The 23269-nt window shown below is 43.8% G+C and overlaps 1 protein-coding gene across 2 annotated transcripts in view; it reads left to right on the plus strand.

Annotated features, from left to right (window-relative positions):
* The first annotated feature begins 276 nt into the window (after positions 1-276).
* LOC100972759 (plasma membrane ascorbate-dependent reductase CYBRD1) overlaps positions 277-23269 on the plus strand; it is a 37721-nt gene continuing 14728 nt past the window's right edge. Inside the window, exons 1-2 of one of the 2 annotated variants that reach the window (XM_003824274.5) lie at positions 2318-2737; positions 21441-21649. In XM_003824274.5, coding sequence (XP_003824322.1) covers positions 2545-2737; positions 21441-21649 — 402 coding nt within the window. In that variant the 5' untranslated portion in view covers positions 2318-2544. Of the gene's footprint in view, positions 2738-21440; positions 21650-23269 lie in introns of both variants that reach the window. The other variant, XM_008978021.5, reaches the window with a different exon arrangement.

Here is a 23269-nt window from a genome sequence, read left to right on the forward strand (position 1 = left end):
ACATCAGGGCCAGTCAGGTTGTGGTAAGAGACTGGCAGCGGGTGCTAGGCTGGACCAGATCAAAGAAAGCCTTGTGCTGGGGAAACGTATCCTTCTCTTCCATTTGCTTACTCTCCCCACCAAGGGAAAAATAATGACACAGGTGAGGTCTACAGCCTTTTACTCTGAGCCCTTAATCCTGCCCTACTACCATGGCTTGCCACTCCTATTTCCTTAGCCTGCTTTGAAAATCATCCCCGTATACTTCCTGCACATTCTAAGGTCTTTCAAGATGGCAACAAGACAATACAGCAAAGTAGTCCTTGGAGATGAGCTACAGAAGAGGGCTAGAAGTGAATGTTCCCAAATGCATTCTGGAAGCCCTGGCAGTCAGAACCCTTTTTCTTATAATAGCATTAGATAATGCTGACATTGTTTTTGTCCAGTGGAGAAGGGTGAGGATAATGTTGGAAAGAGGGCAGGGAGCGAGCTTCACTTCATCAAGGAGGGGCTTTGGTTCAAATCGGTTTGGGTGGGCGGGCACTTTGAAAATCCATTTGTCACACCAAACGGCAAGTCCAGGTCCAGGAGGTTCCTCTCTTCCCTCTCTCAAGAGCAAACTGCAAGTAGTTTCATTGCAGGATAAGGCCAAGCCCACCGCTGCCCATGCTGTTTTTGTTTTGTTTCCAGACAGAGTCTAGCTGTCACCAGGCTGCAGTGCAGTGGTGCGATCATAGCTCTCCTGAGCTCAAGTGATTCTCTTGCCTCCACCTCCCAAAGCCCTGGGATTACAGCTGTGAGACACCTCATGGGGACCCGGTTTACTGGGTTTTTTTTGTTTTTTGTTTTTTGTTTTTTTTTTGAGACAGAGTCTCACTTTGTCACCCAAGCTGAAGTGCAGTGGTGCAACCTCGACCTTCTGGGCTCAAGTGATCCTCCTTCCTTAGTCCCCCAAGTAGCTGGGGCTACAGGTGCATGCATTTGTATTTTTAGTAGAGACAGGGTTTCACCTTGTTGCCCAGGCTGTTCTCAAACTCCTGGACTCAAGTGATCTGCCCGCCTTAGCCTCCCAAAGTGCTAAGATTACAGGTGTGAGGCACTGCGCCCGGCCTTTACTGTTAACTTAAAACAAAAAATTATAAATTTGAAAAAAGAGGAGACTTTATTTCTTATAAAAGGTTATAGCCTGCAAGGAGGCCATTCCATAGGCTGATAAACACAGCCTCTGACCTAAGACCAGAGACAGGCACTTGGAAGGCAGAGGGGTTGGGGTAGGAGCTTTATGCTGAACAGTTTGGCCAAACATACATACGTAACAGGTTACAGGAGGAGCTATGAATATTAATGGAGGTGGTCCTTACACATGCATATTGAACAAACATGCATGTAACATGTTCTCTTTGGGGTGGAGACTTAACATTTAATTGTATTACTTCAAATACATTTAAATGTATTACTTCAAACCTATACTTCAAAAGGTCTTTTCAGGACGTGAATGCATACAAGTGCACAATCCCTGCACACTGGCCAGAACCGGTCCATGGTCGGTCTTCTTATCATGAAAAAGTTCCTGAAATCAATCCAGTGAAAGCTGTAGTTCTGGCTGGTGCAACAGGGGTTCAGCTGGTCAGCATCTGTGAACTGATTAAGTTGTAATTGTTTTAATATTGCTTATCTCAAGCCAGTGCTTGTTTAGCCTCTAGAGAAAAAGAAAACCTTTGTGGCAGTTAGACCATAGTTTATTTCTTAAGTGTAGGAGTGTGTGACTTAGGTCCTTTTTATAATTTGATGTCTTATTGCTACAAAGAGTCTGTTCTGTCCGCCTTATGATTTCTATTTTAAACATTAATGCTAGTCAGCTGTTGAGTCTAAATTCCAAAATGGAGGGGGTAGCCTTCCCTTCCGGCTGTAGCTAGAAACTCAGCTTTAAGGTTTTTCTGGGGTCTGCTTGGCCAAGGAGGTCCATTCAGTCAGTGAGGGGCTTAGGATTTTATTTTTAGTTTACACCACCTTACAGGTTCCTCCTTAACACCCTTTGATGTCACAGACAGCCAATTCTCCAGCACTGTGGCTAAGGAGGCTTCGTTAGTAGTTAAAAGCACACACATAACCCTACCCAACGGATCCCTCTCTTCTCTTAACCAAGAGGGCGCACCACTGCCCTACTCAACCTCCCCACAAATAAGGACGAGACACGGGAAGTGTTAAAAGCAAGTGGTGAGTATAAAATCCTCGGAATTTTCTCTTTGAGCAACTAACTAGGTCTGTTACTGAAGCCCTCTGCGAGCTTGGATGCTGGACGAGGGAGAGGGTGAGGCCACCAGGCAGTGAGCGCCCTCGGCGGCCGCGTGATCCCGGGGGTGGGGCCCATTTCTGAGTTGGGGCCAGCTCCCCACCCCCAAGAGGCCCCACATTCCGGGCCAGCAGCCCAGAAAGTCCCTCCCCGCAGGCGGAGACAGCCCCAAGAAGTCGACGCCCCGGTCCCGCCGCCCGGCCACTACCCAGAGGGCTGCCGCCGCCTCTCCAAGTTCTTGTGGCCCCCGCGGTGCGGAGTATGGGGTGCTGATGGCCATGGAGGGCTACTGGCGCTTCCTGGCGCTGCTGGGGTCGGCACTGCTCGTCGGCTTCCTGTCGGTGATCTTCGCCCTCGTCTGGGTCCTCCACTACCGAGAGGGGCTTGGCTGGGATGGGAGCGCACTAGAGTTTAACTGGCACCCAGTGCTCATGGTCACCGGCTTCGTCTTCATCCAGGGCATCGGTACTGGCACCTCCTGGGGGGGTGCGGGGAGGAAAGCGGGGAGGACGGCGGGGGCAGAGGGTCCTCCGTGAAGCCCCTTCCAGCTGAGGAAGTGCTGGAGGATCGCGGGGCCCGGAGGAGTGCGGTGAGGAGCGCGCGGGAAGCCAAGTCGGCTGGGCGGGAGGGAGGCTGGCTGGCTCTGGGGCGGGACAGAGCTGCGGTTCAGGAGGATCGCAGCGAGCGCAGGGCCGGGGGTGCGCGGTGGAGACGCGCTGCTGGGGGCGGCGGAGCGGGGCCGGCCCCACTTGGTTAACTCTTTGCGGCTACTGGCTAGGACGCACTGGAGGGGCCTCCAAGACCCAGAAACTTGAGCCCGGGCGCGATGCCGGAGCGCCGCGCAGTCGGGCCGCTGCAGCCCACGCGCCCCGGAAAGTCGCCCCTGTGGACCGAGCCTGCGCAATCGGGGGCGCGGAAACACTTTCGCCTCAGCCTTTTGCTGAACTTGCTTCCAGGCTGCAGATGAGGAGGGGAAGGCAGCGGGGAAAAGATTGCCGGAGCGAGAATTTGCCCGTATTTGTAACATCCTCGGCCCTGGGTAAAGGGGCTGGCCAAGGGGGGCGAGTGAAGCATCCGCCCTGGGTTCCTGTCCTCCTAGAGTGTTAAACTCAGTCGAGTCCGGGAAGCTGCCAGGACTTCCAAGTGTGTTTCGCCGCCCTGCCCAGTCATTGGACGGTCTTGAGCCCGACTTGTTTATGTGGCAGAAGAGTGGCGAAAGTTCCCCCGCGGGGCTTCCTATTGGGCACTGGCCCAGCACTCCGGGTGGGAGATGCCCGGAGAGGGCCCGCGGCTGCCTGGCACCGAGGGATGCCTCTGCTCGGGATGCCCCCGGCGCAAGCTGCGTCCGTGTTTGGCCCGCGGCGAGCCAGCCCCGGGCCTGCATTCTCTGGGCTGAGGCTGGCGCGGGGGAGGGGCTCAGCAGTCGCTGGCAATGTTTGTTGTCATTGTGTAGTGCCTCTCACAATGTCCTGACTGCTTCCTTCGGTTTGCCGTGTAGCTGGAGGAACTCTAGCTTTTGGCGCAAACACCATTTATTTGTAACCACTTCCCCAAAGGCACGGCCTTGAGAAAGTAGTTAGAGAAAGGCAGCAAGGGGTGGAGTGGTGTTATGTCGCAGAAAATAATCGAGAGGAGTAGCAGGGGTTTGGAAAGATATGCCCACTGGCCGAAATCTCTAGCTTTGCCTGCGGGCAGGCTGCCTTTTCTTCACCAAATATTTAACTCCCCACAAACGAGTGTGCAAAAGAGTGCTGACCTCATTCCTAAAGTAAAGTGATTTTGGCTTTTGTTTTTGTTGGTTGTTTTAAACTTGTACTGCAGCTTTCGCAAGTGTGGCCAGCATTCTCCCACTCTGGAATGTAGTGGAAGGTGTTACTAACCCTCAGCATTCAAAGGCTTCCCTGGTGTGAGATCGGCATCAGGGTGTGAGCACCACTGGGCACCTAAGGCATTTCGTTGCGTAACTCTCAGTTATTTTGCCACTATGCTTATAAGAGAAAAACATACTCAAGTTCCAAAGTAACTGTCAGAAGCACTCTTTCCTTCGTGGTGGAGCCCTTAAGTTTGGCCCAGAGCTGTCTACACCTTGTTTGCTCAAAGAGTAGAGCCAGTCTCCTCTTCTACCCAACTCTTCAGAGCAGCTTCTAATACCAAAAAGCTTTCTGGAGGTCTTGGAATATCTTCTCATAATTGAGGGTAAGGGAAACACAAGTGTTATTACTCGTTGCCTGACTTGCCACAGAGGAGAAGACATCAGAATGGCTAATAGTGATTGCATGCTGTGTGTCCACTAAGTGCCTTATGTCACATCACATGTATGTAAGAGTAAACTGAGGCAGAGAAGTTATGTAACTTACCCATGAAAGTTGTTTTAAGTCTTTTCAGTGACCTTATCGTCAAAGTTGGATTCTCTGCTTTTATGGCAATATGCTTATTTTCTGCCAAATCTTTTTAGACAGCGAAAAACCTTCATCTAAAATATGTTTTGAAACTCTTCATTCATGTTAGAGTCCAATATACGGTTTTCTAAAAGGTTTTTTAATTTCTCTAAACTTCGTACTTCTCTTAATCTGTTCATACTTAACTCTTGGACAAAAATGTGTAAATTTTGGCAATTTTCATCTGCTGCTCTTACGAAAATCTTGTTTCTTTTTTTCTTTCTTTCAAGACGTAGTCTTGCTCTGTCGCCCAGGCTGGAGTGCAGTGGCGCAATCTTGGCTCACTGCAACCTCCACCTCCCAGGTTCAAGCAATTCTCCTGCCCCAGCCTCCCCAGTAGCTGGGATTACAGATGCCTACCACCACGCCCAGCTAATTTTTGTATTTTTAGTAGAGACGGGGTTTCACCATGTTGGCCAGGCTGGCCTCGAATTCCTGACCTCAAGTGATCCGCCTACCTCGGCCCCCCAGACTGCTGAGATTACAGACATGAGCCACAGTACCCGGCCGATCTTGTTTTCTTTAGGTTCAATTACTGTATCTGTATCAATGGTCCAGAGTTTGTCCCGTCATTACTCATCCTGTTTCCTGTTTGGATCCTGGATGTGCAAATCACTTTAATCATAATGCATTTAATTGACATGAGCATAAATGTTTTCATACATGTAGGCACATGTATAGTTCTCCCCAGTTCTTCCATATCTTGGCCCACCCACCCACATTCCTCACCCTAAGTATTAGGAAGGCTCCAGTGGAAGGAGGGGGAGTAATAAATAAACTTTATAGGCTGCGAGGGACCCACACGTTACAGACTCACCATGTTATAACAGACTTTTTTACCGTGTGTGATTGCTGCAAGGAGGAAAATTTTAGGCTATGAGATTTCAAATCTCTAACAAAGAACACGATGTATTGGAGTTCTTCTCTTCTGTAATACACAAATATTTGGAGATGAAGAAGAGAAGGCTAAAGTACAGTTATTACTCTAAGTATAAAATGCTTTAGAAATGCAATATACAAATAGTAAACAATATTTGAAACTAAGAACAAGTATAAGTCCTTTGAAACACCTTTAAGAAGTAAGCTCTGGGCCGGCACGGTCCAGCTACTTGGGAGGCTGAGGCAGGAGAATTGCTTGAACTCAGGAAACGGAGGTTGCGGTGAGTCGAGATCTTGCCATTGCACTTCGCCTGGGCAACAAGAGTGAAACTCCCGTCTAAAAAAAAAAAAAGAAAAGAAGTAGGCTCTGGCCGGGCACGGTGGCTTACGCCTGTAATCCCAGCACTTTGGGAGGCTGAGGCAAGTGGATCCCCTGAGGTCAGGAGTTCGAGACCAGCCTGGCCAACATGGTGAGCCAAGATTGTGCCACTGCACTCTAGCCTGGGCAACAGAGTGAGATTCTGTCTCGAAAAAAAAAGAGGGATAAACTCCAAAGAAGCAAAGCTAACATAGAAGTTACAAAACAAATCTCCCTCTCCTTCTTTATTCCCCTTTCCCTTTCTTGCTCACCCTCTCTCTCCTTGTCCCATTTTCTCCTCTGTGTCCCTCTCCCTTCCTTTCCCCCTCTCTCTCCCCTCCTTTCCCCCTCTCTCTCCCCACCTCCCATACTCCAAGTATATTTTGGAATGTGTATATATTCTAAATTAAAGTATAACAGATCATGGGAAATCTAAAACTAAAATAAAATTTTAAACTAGTGGGAAATCTAGCTAACAGACTCTAACATGAATGAGGAAGGGTTTAGAAGAGGCTTTGTGCTTCTCTGAAAGAAATGTTTCCCATGAAATAAGTATACTACTAGGAAATCAGAGAAACAAACCTTGAAAAGAAGGCCACAGAAAAGACTGAAACAAATAAACGCTGTCAAAGTGGCTGTTGACCTTTTAAAAAGTTCAGCAAGGTGGAATGTGTTCTTTAGTGAAAGGTAGAAAATTCGGGTGTCTACATTTAGCGAAAAGAAGTCTTGGCAATTCTATACTCCTTCCTTTCCTGTGTAGAACTCCTTTTATTGTATAAACTGAAGGGAGAGAAATTAAATAGTCCAATGATCTCAAGTTGATTTCGTGAGAGAATATAACTACCTTTAAGTAACATTTAAAAGACTAACAGAAATTAAGAGCAGTTCTTAAAAAACAGTTGGGATATCCTATTAATTTATCTAAAAGTGACCAAATTCCAAGATTACTTAAATAGACTTGAAAAGGCTCTTGGGGTAAAATCCAGCAAGTAAGATAATGGAGAAAGTGTCCCAAATACCTACTCTAAAAGAAGCTTCAGGGACACCATTGATAATAAAACCTATCAATATTAGCGATACAAGGGTTTTTACAAAGCGTAAAGAGATGATTTAAAGAAATTTTGTGACCAAAACCACAAAAAATATCCCCAACATATTTTTTTGTTGTAAATAAATACACATAGATTTTTAAATAATGCAACCAATAAAAATGTTTTAGATATGACTGTGGTGCTCAGTGCTATATCCCCAGTACCTAGAATAACACTGAGAACTGGCACATGGTAGACGAGTAAGTGGTTGTTGAATGAATGAGTGATTATTTCTGTACCATCATTGAATTGTTAGTAACAAAATGCAGTTTACAGCCACTTACTTGTGACGATAACAATAGTGTCTAAAGTAAACACACCCTCGCTTTTCCCTAGTGATTCTCCTGTTCAGCCAGTTTAAAAGCACTGGCTTAGTCAACCTCCAGGAAGAATGGACATCATATTGCACTGGAAACGCATCTTTATTCTGAGGCCTCTAGCTGATGAGAATGTTGCTGCTTAAGTACAATCTGTACCTCCTCTTCCCTTCATCCCAGTTCTACCTCTTTTTTCTGCATCATTAAGTTTCTCCCCCAACTGGCTTATTTCCAACATGTTATAATTTCTGTCATCTTCGAAAACAAAACAAAGCAAAACAAAACAAAATCACTCTTGACCCTGTATATCCCTCAGCTACTGCCTCAATTCTCTGCTTGCCTTACTATGAACTTTTTGAAATTTTTGTCCATACCTGCAGTTTCTAGTTCCTTTCTTCCTGTTCTTTCTCGAGCCCATTCCAATTAGGTTTTCATCTCCTGCTCCACCAAAATTATGCTTAATATGGTAGCTAATGGCTACCATGTCGCTAATTCCATTGGTCAATTCTCAGTCCTAATAGTGTTTGAGTGGAAGGCAGCATTTGACATAATCAACCACTCACTCCTCCTTGGGGCACTTTATTTTTCTTTCTTTTTTTTTTTTTTTTTTTTTTTTTGAGATGGAGTTTTGCTCTTGTTGCCCAGGCTGGAGTGCAATGGTGTGATTTGAGCTCACCGCAAACTCTGCCTCCTGGGTTCAAGCGATTCTCCTGCCTCAGCCTCCAGAGTAGCTGGGATTACAGGTATGCACCATGATGCCCAGCTAATTTTGTATTTTTAGTAGAGATGGGGTTTCTCCACGTTGGTCAGGCTGGTCTTGAACTCCCGACCTCAGGTGATCCACCTGCCTCAGCCTCCCAAAGTGCTGGGATTAGAAGTGTGGGCCACCGCGTCTGGCCGGGACACTTTCTTTACTTGGCTTCTCTTTCTTCACCTGGTAAGTTGGGTGGCTACCAGGACACCTGATTCTCGTGGCTCTTCTCTCTTTCCTGGCTGCCCCATCCTCAGTCTCCTTTGCTGGTTCTTCCTCATCTTCCTGATGACTTCAGGTTAGAGTGCTCAAGCCTCAGTCTTCTGACCACTTCTTTTTTTCTACACTCACTTCTTTGGTGGTCAATCTTATCCAGTCTCTTCTTGGCTTTAAGTATTATCTATACACTGAACCCTCTCAAATTTGTATATTCAGCCCAGACTCTTCCCTGAACTCCAAACCCAAATATCTATTTGCCTACTCAAACTCTCTACTTGAATATCAGATAGGCATGTCCAAATCTCAGCTCTTGATCTTCCTCGTGCAAAACCAGCTCCTCCCATAGGTTCCACCATCTCAGTAAATGGCAACTTTATCCTTGTAGCCGTTCAGGACGAAATTATGCAGTCATCTGTGATTCTTCTCTTCCATACTTCTCAGCCATTTCACTAGAAAATCTTATAGACTCTGAATTCAAAATACAGTATTATCTCAATTCTGATCACTGACTATTAATGTATTGTCTGTCTTCTACTAGAATATAAGCTCCCAGAAGGAAGGGATTTTGTCTGTTTTCTTCAACGCTGTATCCATAGCATTACCTAACACATAATAAACATTCAATGAATATTTACTAAATTGATGGAAGTTTGGCCAATTCTTTAAACCAGAGGGTCACACCAACAAGGATTGGTGTACAAAGTAAATAGGTGAAGTAGATTTAGTATACAGCACCCACCAGAGAGTGTCTTTCTGGATTCAACTAAACATTCAGACACGAGAAACCACTGCCAGGGGCGGTGGCTCACACCTGTAATCCCAGCACTTTGGGAGGCCAAGGCAGGTGGATCACCTGAGGTCGGGAGTTCGAGACCAGCCTGACCAACATGGAGAAACCCCATCTCTACTAAAAATACAAAATTAGCCAGGCAGGGTGGCACATACCTGTAATCCCAGCTACCCAGGAGGCTGAGGCAGGAGAATTGCTTGAACCCAGGAGACAGAGGTTGCGGTGAGCTGAGATCATGCCATTGCACTCCAGCCTGGGCAACAAGAGTGAAACTCTGTCTCAAAAAAAAAAAAAAAAAAAGACATGAGAGGCTATTAAGACCATACTGGACACCAGTCTACTCAGAAGGATGTAGGACAGAAGTCAGAGCTTGCTGGCAGGACAGTGGCTGGGCAGTGGCAGTGGGCATCCTTGCAGCAGCAGTCATCATAGCCCTCAGTAAGCTATCCTTTCCTCAGGTAACAGCTCGGGCACCAGGGGATGAGATCTGCACTGGTGAGATCAGAGCTTAAAGTCCCCTTGCCCCATAGGAACCATTGTCTTTTGTAGTACTCTGTATGCCTAGTTCTATGATCCCTGCAAGGGATAGGTAGTGGGTTGAATAGTGCCTCCCAAAAACGGATGTCTAAATCCTAATCCCAGGTATCCATGAATGTGACCTAACTTGGAAATAGGATCTTTGCAGATGTTAACTATGGATCTCAAGATGAGATCACCCTGGATTTAGAGTGGGCTCTAAATCCTATGATTGGTGCCCTTATAAGAGAAAGGAGAAGGAGATTTGAGACAAAGACACACAGAGAAGAAGGCTATGTGAAGACAGGCAGAGATTGGAGTGATGTGGCCACAAGCCAAGGAAAATGGAGAATTGTTGGCGCCCCTAGAGGCCGAAGAGGGTATGGCATGGCTTCTCCCTCAGGACCATCCTGCTATTGTAACACCTTGATTTTTATTTTCTGGCCTCCAGAACTGAGAGAGAATAAATATGTTGTTTTAAGTTACTAGATTTCTGGTAATTTGTTATGGTAGCTCTAGGGGATTAATATAGGCTATAACAGTTATCACTGCACTCTGGGAAGCCCAAAGTATTGGCATCGTCATCAGGTATTTACAGATTTTTCATTGTTTCTCTCAGTCCAGACACAGTTTACCAATTGGGTCAGTTTTTATTATAACCAGCGTTGCCTAATAACTGGTGACAAACCACTTATCTGTTTACTAAGGCAGTTAAAGGTCAAATCCTCATGCAGCAGAGTATAGGTGTACATTTGTGTGAGAGGTGGGAACTGTAGGGAACTAGAGAGTGCTCACTCCTGGCAAAACAGGAAGCTTCCACTTAGCCCCAGTGGATCGTGGCTACGTGAGGATGCCAGTTCAAGATTGCCAGGGCTTCTCATTCTCCCGAGAGAATCCAGGTTTTTAAAAAATTGGTTCAAACAAAAAGTAAACCAGCCACAAAAACAAAACCTCCAAAACATTGGGCTGATCAAACAAAACAACATCTTTGGACCAAATTCCAGTCCATAGCTTCCAGTTTACAGGTGACTCCTGCTAGGGTTTTCTGACTTGACTTTGCAAGGTTTTAAATTTTTCCCTTAAAAGGTAGAACATTCTTCCTTTTTAAGAAAGATAGAGGGCCAGGCACAGTGGCTCATGCCTGTAATCCCAGGACTTTGGGAAACCAAAGTAGGGAGACAAGCCTGGGCAACATGGTGAAACCCCATCTCTACAAAAAAAATACAAAAATTAGCCAGGCGTGCTGGTGTGTGTTGGTAAGTCCGAGCTACTCGGGAGGCTGAGGCTGGAAGATCACTTGAGCCTGGGAGGTTGAGGCTGCAGTGAGCCATGACCATGCCACTGCACTCCAGCCTGGGGAACAGAGCAAGACCCTGTCTCAAAAAAAAAAAAAAAAAAAAAAAAAGAACAAAAGAAAGACTAGAAATCTTTGTTATAACTTTTTTCTTTATATAGAGACTTCCTTAAAAGGTCAAAACAAGCTTTGAAATGACTATACAGACTTTGGCTGTACTTTTCTAAGTTTTTGTTGTTGTTGTTCATTCAATTTCTTCATATTATCCTATCCATTTAATTAACATATTTATTAAGTACTTACTGTGTGCCAGACACTGTGTAAAACAAGTAAGATACAGCTCGGTCTGCAAGCTGTTCCCATTTGATTTGGTTGGACACGAGTTATGGTTTCTTTCTTTTTGCTTGTTTGTTTTGATACAGGGTCTTGCTCTGTCAGCCAGGCTGGAGTGTAGTGGCGAAATCATGACTCACTGCAGCCTCGACCCCCCGGGCCCAAGTGACTCTTCCACCCCTCTCAAAGTGCTGGGATTACAGTTGTGAACCACCGCACCGTCCCAGCTCAAATTATGATGGGGTTTTTTGTTGTTTTGTTTAGAAATGTAGGTTGTATTGATCCTTAAATATTTAGAGCTGGCTGGGACCTTAAGTTCTACCCTTCATTTTAGAGACCAAATGTCTGGCCAGGGTCAGAAAACCAGGTAGTATCAGAGCCAGTACTCTTTCTAACCTGTCATAATATTGATATGAGGCACAAGAAAATATAGCTGATCTTCCTGAAAACACACAATTTCTGAATATTTTTAAATGCGTAGTCAATTAATTGAATTTTTTTCTTTTTCTACATGTATTTGGTACCAAGTAGCTGCCTTTGTGAGGATTTTAATCACTCAGAGATGTTTCTAGGGCTAAAAATATCTTCCAAATCATCTGAATCACTTCCTTCATTTTGACTTTCCAGAGATTTTCAGTTTCATGACATTCATGCTGTGAGACAGTTTGAATGCACAGACATGTTTCAAAGCTCTGATTCTCTTTGACAGCCACTGCAGGAATCTTTTCAAGAAGTTTATTTAAAGAAGATTCTCTGCTTTTTCATTTAAACTTAAGGTCCTTTGGATAGAATCTGGTAAGCTCTTGCGTGCAGAGGGAAATGAGTTGTGGAGACTGATAATCCTGTTCTGAGCATTCTGCCAAGGAGAGTGAAATAATACTTTATTCAAAGAGGGAAGGGAAGTGTAATGGGCACACCATGTTTAAGTATAATTCATAAGTGTTTTAAAATTCCAGTGTACTTCAAACTCAATAACTTACTCTTATTTTATTTTTGAATTCACTTCAAGTTGTTAAGTGGGTCCAAGTGCAGAATGCTTTTTACTTATTTGAAAGGGCCATTTGGTCTTCTATTAGCTAATACTTGCATCAGCAGTACAATTTTTCTTGAGTTTTTTGATTTGTGCATTTTATGGGCCTGGCATGGTGGCTTATGCCTGTAATTCTAGCACTTTGGGAGGCTGAGGCAGGAGAATCACTTGAGCCCAGGAGCTGGAGACCAGCCTGAACATCACGGCAAAACCCTGTCTCTACAAAAAAATACAAAAATTAGCCGGGCATGGTGGTGTGCACCTGTAATCCCAGCTATTTGGGAGGCTGAGGCAGGAGAATATCTTGAGCCCAGGAAGCAGAGGTTGCAGTGAGCCAAGATCATGCCACTGCACTCCAGCTTGGGTGACATAGTGAGACTCTGTCTCAAAAATAAAGAAGACTAAAAAATAAGTATGTGAGGTGATGGATATGTTAATTAGCTTGATTTAACCATTTCACGATGTGTGTGTGTGTGTGTGTGTGTGTGTGTATATATGGAAACATGTTGTATAGCACAAATATATGCAATTTTTAATTGTCAAGTCTCTTAATTAAAAAAATAAATTTTAAAAAAAGTAAAAGAGGATTTGCTCATTTGCTGGGAATAGTGAATGAACTACTGTGCTTTATTAGCAATTATTCCTATGCTTTATTTAGAATTATTTGGGCCGGGCATGGTGGCTCACGCCTGTAATCCCAGCACTTTGGGAGGCCAAGGTGGGCAGATCACTTGAGGTCAGGAGTTCGAGACGAGCCTGGCCAACATGGTGGTACTCTCTATCTCTACTAAAAATACAAAAATTAGCCGGGCATGGTAGTGCTGGTCTGTAATCCCAGCTACTCTGGAGGCTGAGGCATGAGAATTGCTTGAACCCGGGAATCCGAGGTTGCAGTGAGCCGAGATCCCACCACTGCACTCTAGCCTGGGTGCAAAGAGAGAGACTCTGTCTCAGAAAACAAAAACAAAAACATACTTACTGAATTCCTACTATATGCCAAGCTCTATGCTAAATACTGGGATGTGACAGTGAACAAGATAGACATGTTCCCACCTTCATGAATCACAAGATTTAAACACAGAAGAACTAGAGTCAAAATGTTTTCCATGTTTGGGGACATTTCTCTCCCTCTAAGCACTCTTCCCCTACCACACACACTTTGACAGATTCTAAATTTGCATTGCCTGCTCTAAGACAAACTTATGTATATAAATAGTTTTGTAATGGTATATGGATGGAAAGCTGGTGTCAAACCAGAGATTACATTTTAGAGAGTATACATTTTCACATATTCCCAAGTTTTGGTTATGCAACAAGAAGCTGAGACATTTTCTTTTCTTTTCTTTCTTTCTTTTTCTTTCTTTCTTTTTTTTTTTTTTTTTTGAGACAGAAACTCCAGCTCTGTTGCCCAAGTTGGAGTGCAGTGGCTCACTGGGACTACAGTGGCTCACTGGGACTACAGGTGTGAGCCACCATGCCCGGCTAATTTTTGTATTTTTTTATAGAGACAGGGTTTCACCACATTGGCCAGGATGGTCTTGAAATCCTGACCTTAAGAGATCCGCCTGTCTTGGCCTCCCAAAGTTCTGGGATTACAGGCGTGAGCCACCACACCCAGCCGACATTTTCTAATAATTAAACCCAAATTCAAGTTACTGTATTTTTCTCTTCATTGTCTTAAGATAATTATACACAGGTATTCATTTCTTCCTCCCTCCTTTTCTTTCTTTTTAAGTTTATCATGCTAGCATGTTCCACCATCAATATCTTTTCTTTTAAAGGATTTAAAGTGTATTTCTCATCTATAATGTTTGTATTTCCCCTCATTTTCTGGGAGAAATGGAATGCCGACTACAGCCTCTAACAGCAAACCCTTGTTTCCATCACAAGTAGCTGTTTTATACCATTTCCCCTTCTTGTGGGCTTAGGGGACCTTTTTCTTCCTTCTCATTGAACCTCAGGAATGGTGTCTAGGTAAGTGCCAAGCCAAAGAAGCAAGAAATATTTAAATTCCGCTCTCCAGGCAGTTTTTATAACTGTTGAGAATAGATTCTTGTTTAGGAAATATGGCTTGGTTTGTTAAGATTGCCCTTTTCTCCCAAAGTCCACCATATTTCAGTTACTTATACATTTTAAAAAGCATGTAAACAGCTTATGCAAATGCAACATTTTGCATTTATCCTTCATTTATCCAGAGAGCATTTTGAAGCATATTGAGCTTTGCAGCAGAGCCTCTATGTAGCCAGGATAGATGCTGTGAAAACTCCATGTGCTAGAGGTCACCTGCCTCACTTGTGTGAGAGCTCCTCAAATCTCTGCGAGCCGCCTATTGAGTAGGTAAGACTAATTGGCTAGTGGGTTTGCAGGCTTATGGAAATATTGTTTTAACTTTAAAACTGGAATGAGCTCTTTCAACCATAAGAAAAAACATAATAGATCCCTAAGTACCCACGACCCAGATTTAACAGATGTTAAGGTTTTCAGCAACATAAAATTTTATAAGCTGTTAGCTGGGTGTAGTGGCACACACCTGTAATCCCAGTTACTCTGGAGGCTGAGATGGGAGGATGGCTTGAGCCCAGGAGGCAGAAGTTGCAGTGAGCCAAGATTGCGCCACTACACTCCAGCCTGGGCGACAGAGTGAGACCCTGTCTCAAAATAAATGAATGAATAAATAAAAATAAGACATTTTATAAGCTAAAACTTAGAGCTGGTGGGAACCAAGGATGAGACAAAGTGATGGAGGAGAGAGGTTGGAAGTAGGTGCCCTAACTCAAGCCAGAAGCAAAACGAGATAGAAAAACTCTGAGAGAGACCCAGGGACTCTCAAACCATAATTGTATGGGCTCATTTGGATCAGAGGTGAGCACCTCTCCTGCTTCAGAAACCCCTAAGGGCTTCCCTTTAGAGTAACAGGATAATAATTGGTGTTTGATTGATGACCCCAAATGATCAATAAAAGACTGAATATATTCTATTCATTCTACTGCTGGACAGGGAAAGCTAGCGTGCAGCCAATTTGCTTAAATGTAAAAGGTTTTTAAAAATCAAGTTTTGACACTCAAAGGGGGCAAAGTTCAGTTTTACAGCAGATTTGACACATTTCTCTGTGATGCTTCATAGTATTAGAAAGAGTAAGAAGTCTTCACTGGGAACACAGTTGTCTTTGAATTTTTGGCTTTATTTATTTATTTTTGAGACAGAGTCTTGCTCTGTTGCCCAGGCTGGAGTGCAGTGGCTCGATCTCAGCTCACTACAACCTCCACCTCCTGGGCTCAAGCAATCCTCCTGCCTCAGCCTGCTGAGTAGCTGGGACTATAGGCGCACACTACCAGGTGTGGTTTATTTTTGTATTTCTTTGTAGAGATGAGGTTTCACCATGTTGCCCAAGCTGGTCTTGAACTCCTGGGCTCAAGCAGTCTACCCACTTTGACCTCCCAAAGTGCTGGGATTACAAGCATGAGCCGCTGTGACTGGCCCCCACACTTTTTAAAAGTAAACTTTTTGCTGAAGAACAACATACATGCATAAAAGTACCTAAATCAGAAGGGATGTGTGTTTATCACATGCACACATCTGGGTACCCAGAACAAGAAGCAATATTCTGTGCACATCAGAACCCCCCCAGCAACCCTTGTAACTCCTTTGAGTCATGATATCATGATAGTTACTCTTTTTTTTTTTTTTTTTTTTTTGAGACAGAGTCTTGCTGTGTCACCCAGGCAGGGTGGAGTGCAATGGTGCGATCTCAGCTTACCTCAACCTCTGCCTCCCGGGTTCAAGCGATTCTCTTGCCTCGGTCTCCCCAAGTAGCTGGGATTATAAGCACATGCTACCACACCCAGCTAATTTTTTGGGTTTTTTTTGAGATAGAGTCTGGTTCTGTTGCCCAGGCTGGAGTGCAGTGGCATTATCTCTGCTCACTGCAACCTCCGCCTCCCGGGTTCAAGCGATCCTCCTGCCTCAGCCTCCCAAGCAGCTGGGATTATAGACATGCACCACCATGCCCAGCTGATTTTTGTGTTTTTAGTGGAGACGGGGTTTCACCATGTTGGCCAGGCTGGTCTCAAACTCCTGACTTCAAGTGACCCACCCGCCTTGGCCTCCCAAAGTGCTAGGATTACAGGCATGAGCCACCACACCCAGCCTGTATTTTTAGCAGAGACAGAGTTTCACCATGTTGGCTATGCTAGTCTTGAACTCTTGACCTCAAATGATCTGCCTGCCTCAGCCTCCCAAAGTGCTGCGATTACAAGTGTGAGCTACTGCGCCCAGCCTACTCTTGACTTTTAATATCAGAGATTCGTTTTTATTTTGGGAATTTTTGATATATTTGATATAATATGATCCAGATTGGGGAGAAAATGCTACTGTGGTTCATTGTTCATAATTTGCTTTTTGAGTGTTGAAATCCTGAGTATTTTTTTTTTTCTGTATGTAGATGTTCAAGTTCACTCATCTAAGACTCCTTACCCGGAGTGGCGTTTGCATAATGTGATGGTGATGATGATAACAAAAAAAAACAATATTAATTTTAAACCATGGATTGAGGAGGGACAAACTACTTAACCTCTCTGCCTCAGCTTCCTCTGTACAATAGTAATAATAATTCTATCTTCACAGAGTTGGGGTGAGAATTATAATGAAACTGTGAAGCACTTAGATGGTACCTACTACCTAGCAAGGACTCAATTGTGTGTGTGTGTGTGTGTGTGTGTGTCTGTGTATGTGTGTGTGTGTAATAAATGAGCCCAACCCAGGCAAGGGGCAGATGTGTTATTAGGTCTTCATATATCGCACATTTTTATTTTACTATTGCCTGATCACACACAGATTGCAGAAGGCTCCACTTTGTAGATAAAAGGTCACTAGGTCATTGGGTAAAGAGGCATTTGCTTTCCCAGGAAACTAGAGAATTATGTAGGGTCTGCTTAGAGGAGAAAAAGCATGAGGAGGGGAAACCACAGTGTTTGAGTTGACATCAATTTAGTTTCTAGATTTGATCAGTCTGTAGAAAGTGCTTTGTGTTTGTTTATTTAAACAATACTTATGGGTCACACATACACACAAGTAACCTAGTGAAATCTGAATAAGGGATGGAGGAGGAGGGAGAGAAAAAAATAAAAAATAAGTAAATTAAAAAAAAACCTGAAAAAGGTCAGAGGATTGTATCAATGTCAATTTCCTGGTTGTGCTATGGTACCATAGTTATATAAGGTGTTAGAGAAAACTGGGTGAAGAGTATATGAGATTTCTCTGTACTGTTTCTTACAACTGCTTGTGAATCTATGATAATCTCAAAATAGTTTAAAAAATAAGTTCTAGTGTTCTATATAGCACTGTAGGACGACTAGAGTTAACAATAATATGCTATATGCTTTCAAGTAGCTAGAAGAGAGGATATTGAATGTTTTCAACAAAAAGAAAGGAGTTTGAGGTGATAAATATGCTAATTACCTTGATCTGATCACTATACATTGTATGTTTTGAAGCATTACTATGTACCGCATAAATATGTACAATTATTATATGTCAAGTTAAAATTTTAGGCCAGGCACAGTGGCTCACACCTGTAATCCCAGTATTTTGGGAGGCCAGGGTGGGTGGATCACCTGAGGTCAGGAGTTCAAGATCAGCCTGGTCAACATGGCAAAACTCCGTCTCTACTAAAAATACAAAAATTAGCTGGGCGTGTATTCCCAGCTACTCAGGAGGCTGAGGCAGGAGAATCTCTTGAACCCAGGAAGTCGAGGTTGCAGTGAGCTGAGATCGCACCATTGCACTCCATCCTGGGCAACCAAGAGTGAAACTCCATCTCAAAAAGAAAAATACAGAGATTTAAAAAATACTTATGGAGGAGCTACATGCTTTGAGTCCAGGGCTGCCTTAGGCTCTGGGGATACAGTGGAGAACCAGCAAGACACATTAACGCCCTCAGAGAAGATGAAGTAGGGGTGAGAGGGGGCCTTGAGTTTGCTTTAAAAGTGTACTTTTTAAGGTATTGCATTAAATCATTTGAAAAGATTCCTTGAATATAGAAATGATTATCCAAAAAGTCTCCACGTTCTCAAGGAAGTATAACCAATCAACATTCATAGGATACCCATATACACACTAAATTTAGTAAGTAGCAGTCCTTCAGGGTTGGGATTAAGTAAAAGAAATATTGTCCTAATGGTGAGGACTGTTAAGTGTTAGAATGGAACCAAAGAATAGGAAAAATGACATCCTGTGCTGAAAGCTTTAAAGAGGCTGAATTCACATCTGTCTTTGTAGGTTTAGATGTGATTCTGCCTGAAAAAGGAATAGATAATCCCTTATATTTTTATAATCCTATGAAGTTCTTGGGTGTTTGTTTGTTTGTTTTTTGAGACAGAGTCTCATTCTGTTGCCCAGGCTGGAGTGTAATGGCGCAGCCTTGGTTTACTGCAACCTCCGCCTCCCGAGTTCAAGCGATTCTCCTGCCTCAGCCTCCCAAGTAGCTGGGATTACAGGTGCCTACCACCACGCCCGGCTAATTTCTGTATTTTTAGTAGAGACTGGGTTTCATTATGTTGGCCAGGCTGGTCTCGAACTCCTGACCTCAGGTGATCCACCTGCCTTGGCCTCCCAAAGTGCTGAAATTACAGCACCGAGTGGCTCACTGAGTGCAGTAAGCCACTGCGCCTGGCCTGAAGTTTTATATATTAAAATTATAAAAGCCTTTGGTGAAGTGAGGCTCCTTTTTATTTTCTGGAATTAAGAAATGTACATGAGGCCAGGCACTGTAGTTCATGCCTGTAATCCCAGCACTTTGGGATGCTGAGGCGGGTGGTGCACTTGAGCCCAGGAGTTCAAGACCAGCCTGGGCAACATGATGGAATCCCATCTCTGCTAAAAATAGAAAAAATAGCAGCGTGTGGTGGTGCATGCCTGCAGTCCCAGCTACTCAGGAGACTGAGGTGGGAGGATCACCTGGTCCCAGGAGGTCAAGGCTGCAGTGAGCTGTGATTGCAACACTACATTCCAGCCTGGGTGACAGAGAAAGAAAAGAAAAGAAATATACGCAATACCCTGCTGATATAGTGGAATCCATCGTCTGAGGAAGTATTCTATAAACTTTTTCAATCTGCCACACATTTCCAGATATCTAAATTTTCCCTGACACAGACTGGAGGGATGGATAGGGGCAGGATTTTATCTTCAGAACAAAAATTAACTGCATGTTGGTTAAGGTGGCCATATAATTTATTGCTTAAACCAGGACACTTAAGACAACCCTTTGTAAAAAAACTTTTTTTTTCATTTTTTTTTTGTTTTTTTTTTCCGAGACGGAGTCTTGCTCTGTCACCCAGGCTGGAGTGCAGTGGCATGATCTCAGCTCACTGCAACCTCTGCCTCCCAGGTTCAAGCGATTCTCCTGCCTCAGCCTCCCAAGTAGCTGAGATTACAGGTATGCACCACAATGCCTGGCTAATTTTTTTGTATTTTTAGTAGAGACAGGGTTTCACCATGTTGGTCAGGCTGGTCTTGAACTCCTGACCTCAAATGATCTGCCCACCTCGGCCTCCCAAAGTGTTGGGATTACAGGTGTGAGCCACCGCGCCAGGCCATAAAAAACTTAATTGGAGTTTGTTCTACATGCAGAATGATGAATCTTCTGTCTATGACACCTGTGAAACCAGCACCTAGATTGAGAAACAGAATGTTAGTAGGAGTCTTCAAAATCCCTTGTGTGTTCCATTGTAATTGCTATATCCTTCCCCACGAAGGCAACTACTATCCTGACTTTTCCAATGCAGAGATGAGTTTTGCTGGTTTCTATACTTCATATAAATTGAATTACACTATATACTTGTTAATGTCTGGCTTCTTGAGATTGACATTATAGGTTGATCCATATTACTGGGTCTAGTTCTAGTTGTAGATCGTTTCTTTCCATGGTGTAAATTTATTTATTCATTCTATTGATGATGGGCATTTGGGGGAGTTTCCAGGTTTTGGTTACTATAAATAGTACTGCTAATAATATTCTAGTATCTTTTGATGAGCATATAAATATTTCTTTTTGGCATATACCCGAGAGTGAAATTGCTGGACAATAAGGTATGCATAACTTTACCTTAAGTAGATACTGCCAGTTTTCCAAAGTTTTGTTCTCATTAAAGCACTCATCAGCAGAACATTAGAGTTCTGACTGCTGTATATTCATTTTGATACTTGGTGTTTTCCAGGTTTAGCCATTCAGATATGTGGTAGAGGTATTCTCATTCGGTTTAAATTTGTATTTCTCTATTGCATGGTTTAAATTTGCATGTTTTTCTGTTCCTTTCTTTTTCTTATCAAACTAAGACTTTTTTTTTTTTTTTTTTTTTTTTGTCTTGCTCTGTTGCCCAGGCTGGAGTGCAGTGGCGCAATCTCGGCTCACTGCAACCTCTGCCTCCCGGGTTCAAGCGATTCTCGTGCCTCAGCCTCCAGAATAGCTGGGATTACAGGTGCATGCCACCCCATGCCTGGCTAATTTTTGTATTTTTAGTAGAGATGGGGTTTCACCATGCTGGCCAGGCTGGTCTTGAACTCCTGACCTCAAGTGATACCCCGCCTCAGCCTCTCAAAGTGCTGGGATTACAGGCATGAGCCACTGGGCCCGGCCAAACTGAGACATTTTTAAGAAGAAAGGAGACAACAGGCATAAATCAGATTGTTAAGATTAGGAATTTGGTTTTGGATAAGTTTGAGATGTCTGGGAAGCAAACACCGTATGGAAATACCAAGAAGACAATGGATTATGCAGATCTGAAGCTTAGAAGACAGTTCTGGGCTGGAGATATAAATTTTTTGGAGTCCCTGCCATGGAGACAGCATTTCAGTGAAAGAGTGAATGAGATCACCCACAGAGGGAGTGCAGAGGGAGAAAAAGCCCTAGGACCGAGCCTGAGAGGCACCAAGGTTCATTCACAAGATGGGAGTGAAGAAAATGCCAGCAAAGGAACCCCTCCACCGTCCCTTAGAGGGAGCCACTGAGAGGCAGGGGTAACATGGGGAAGAGGGGAGAAGCAAAAGCCAAGGGAAAAAGGTTTCAAAAAGGGAGTGTCCAGTGTGTCAAACTGTTCATTTTGTGTTGATTAAAAAACAAAACAAAACACATTCTCTGTCCTTTCATCTTTCCCTAGCCATCATCGTCTACAGACTGCCGTGGACCTGGAAATGCAGCAAGCTCCTGATGAAATCCATCCATGCAGGGTTAAATGCAGTTGCTGCCATTCTTGCAATTATCTCTGTGGTGGCCGTGTTTGAGAACCACAATGTTAACAATATAGCCAATATGTACAGTCTGCACAGCTGGGTTGGACTGATAGCTGTCATATGCTATTTGTTACAGGTCAGTATTTCAGTGTATTTACAAGCAAGTTATAAAACAATTCAGAGACTGTAAATGTTTTCTTTTCTTTTTTTTTTTTTTTGAGACAGAGTCTCGCTTAGCCACCCAGGCTGGAGTGCAGTGCTGCGATCTTGGCTCACTGCAACCACTGTCTCCAGGGTTCAAGTGATTCTCCTGTTTCAGCCTCCCAAGTAGCTGGGATTACAGGTACCCACCATCGTGCCCGGCTAATTTTTGTATTTTAGTAGAGACGGGGTTTCACCATGTTGGCCAGGCTAGTCTTGAACTCCTGACCTCAGGAGATCCGCCTGCCTCGGCCTCCCAAAGTGCTAGGATTACAGGTGTGAGCCACCGCGCCCAGCAACTGTAAATGTTTTCTAAACATTCTTTACATTTGTTTCTATTATAACTATTTTCCCCTCAGAGGGCACCAGAATTGCAGAATTCACAGAATAAAATAATAAGAAATAAAGATTTCTTATACTGGATATGACTTTTAATCTGGATTCTCTAAAAACCAACTTATACTCTGCTCTATATCTTAATATGTAAAATTAAGAAATATCAGGCTGGGCATGCTGGCTCATGCCTGTAATTCCAGCATTTTCGAAGGCCGAGGTGGGAGGATCATTTGAGCTCTGAAGTTCAAGACCAGACTGGGCAACATAGGGAGACTGTCTCTACAAATAAAGGAAAGACAGAGAGAGATCGAGAGAGAGAGAAATCAAGAGAGAGACTGATCTAACAATTAGCAATAAAGAGAATACCTGTTTAAAAATCTGTGGGTCCTGGCTGGGCATAGTGCACTGCTCACTCCTGTGATCCCAGCACTTTGAAAAGCTGAGACCAGTGGATCGCTTAAGCCCAGGCGTTTGAGATCAGCTTGGGCAACATGGCGGAACCCCATCTCTAAAACAAAAACACAAAAATTAGCTGGGCAGGGTGGTGCACACCTGTTGTCCTGGCTACTTGGGATGATGAGGTGCACAGCTCCCTTGAGACCAGGAGGCAGAGGTTACAGTAAGCTGAGATTATACCATTGCACTCCAGCCTGGGCAACAGAGCCAGACCCTGATCTCAAAAAAATAAATAAATAAAAATCTTTGGGGTTTAATTAAAATGGTTCCCAGAGGAATATAGGCTTAAATGCTTTTATTATATTTTTTGGAAAGAAAACTTAAAATACATAAGCTATTTACTTAGGTAACTATAAGGGAACAGCAAAATACACCAGGAAAAGTAAATCAATAAAGGTAAAAAAAAATCCATAAATAATTCATTTTCTATTGTGGTAACCAATTACCACAGACTTAATGGCCTGAAACAACATAAATTTATGACCTCACAGTATCTGTACATCAGAAGTCCAGATTGGCTTGTCTGGTTTCTCTGCTCTGGGTCTAAGAAGGCCAGTATCAAGGTGTCAGCCTTCCAGGGCTCTGATTGGGAGACTAGGGTAGAATCAGCTTAAAGCAAATTCAGCTTGATGGCAGAGTCCAGGTCCTTGTATGTGCAGGACTGAGGTCCCTGTTCCCTTGCTGGCCATCAGCTGGGGCTGCCCTGAACCTTGGAGTCCTCTCTTCCTTGTACCCGGCTCCCTTCATCTCCCTGCCAGCAGTG

This window comes from Pan paniscus, chromosome 13, assembly GCF_029289425.2.
Source record: "Pan paniscus chromosome 13, NHGRI_mPanPan1-v2.0_pri, whole genome shotgun sequence".
NCBI classification, from domain to species: domain Eukaryota; kingdom Metazoa; phylum Chordata; class Mammalia; order Primates; family Hominidae; genus Pan; species Pan paniscus.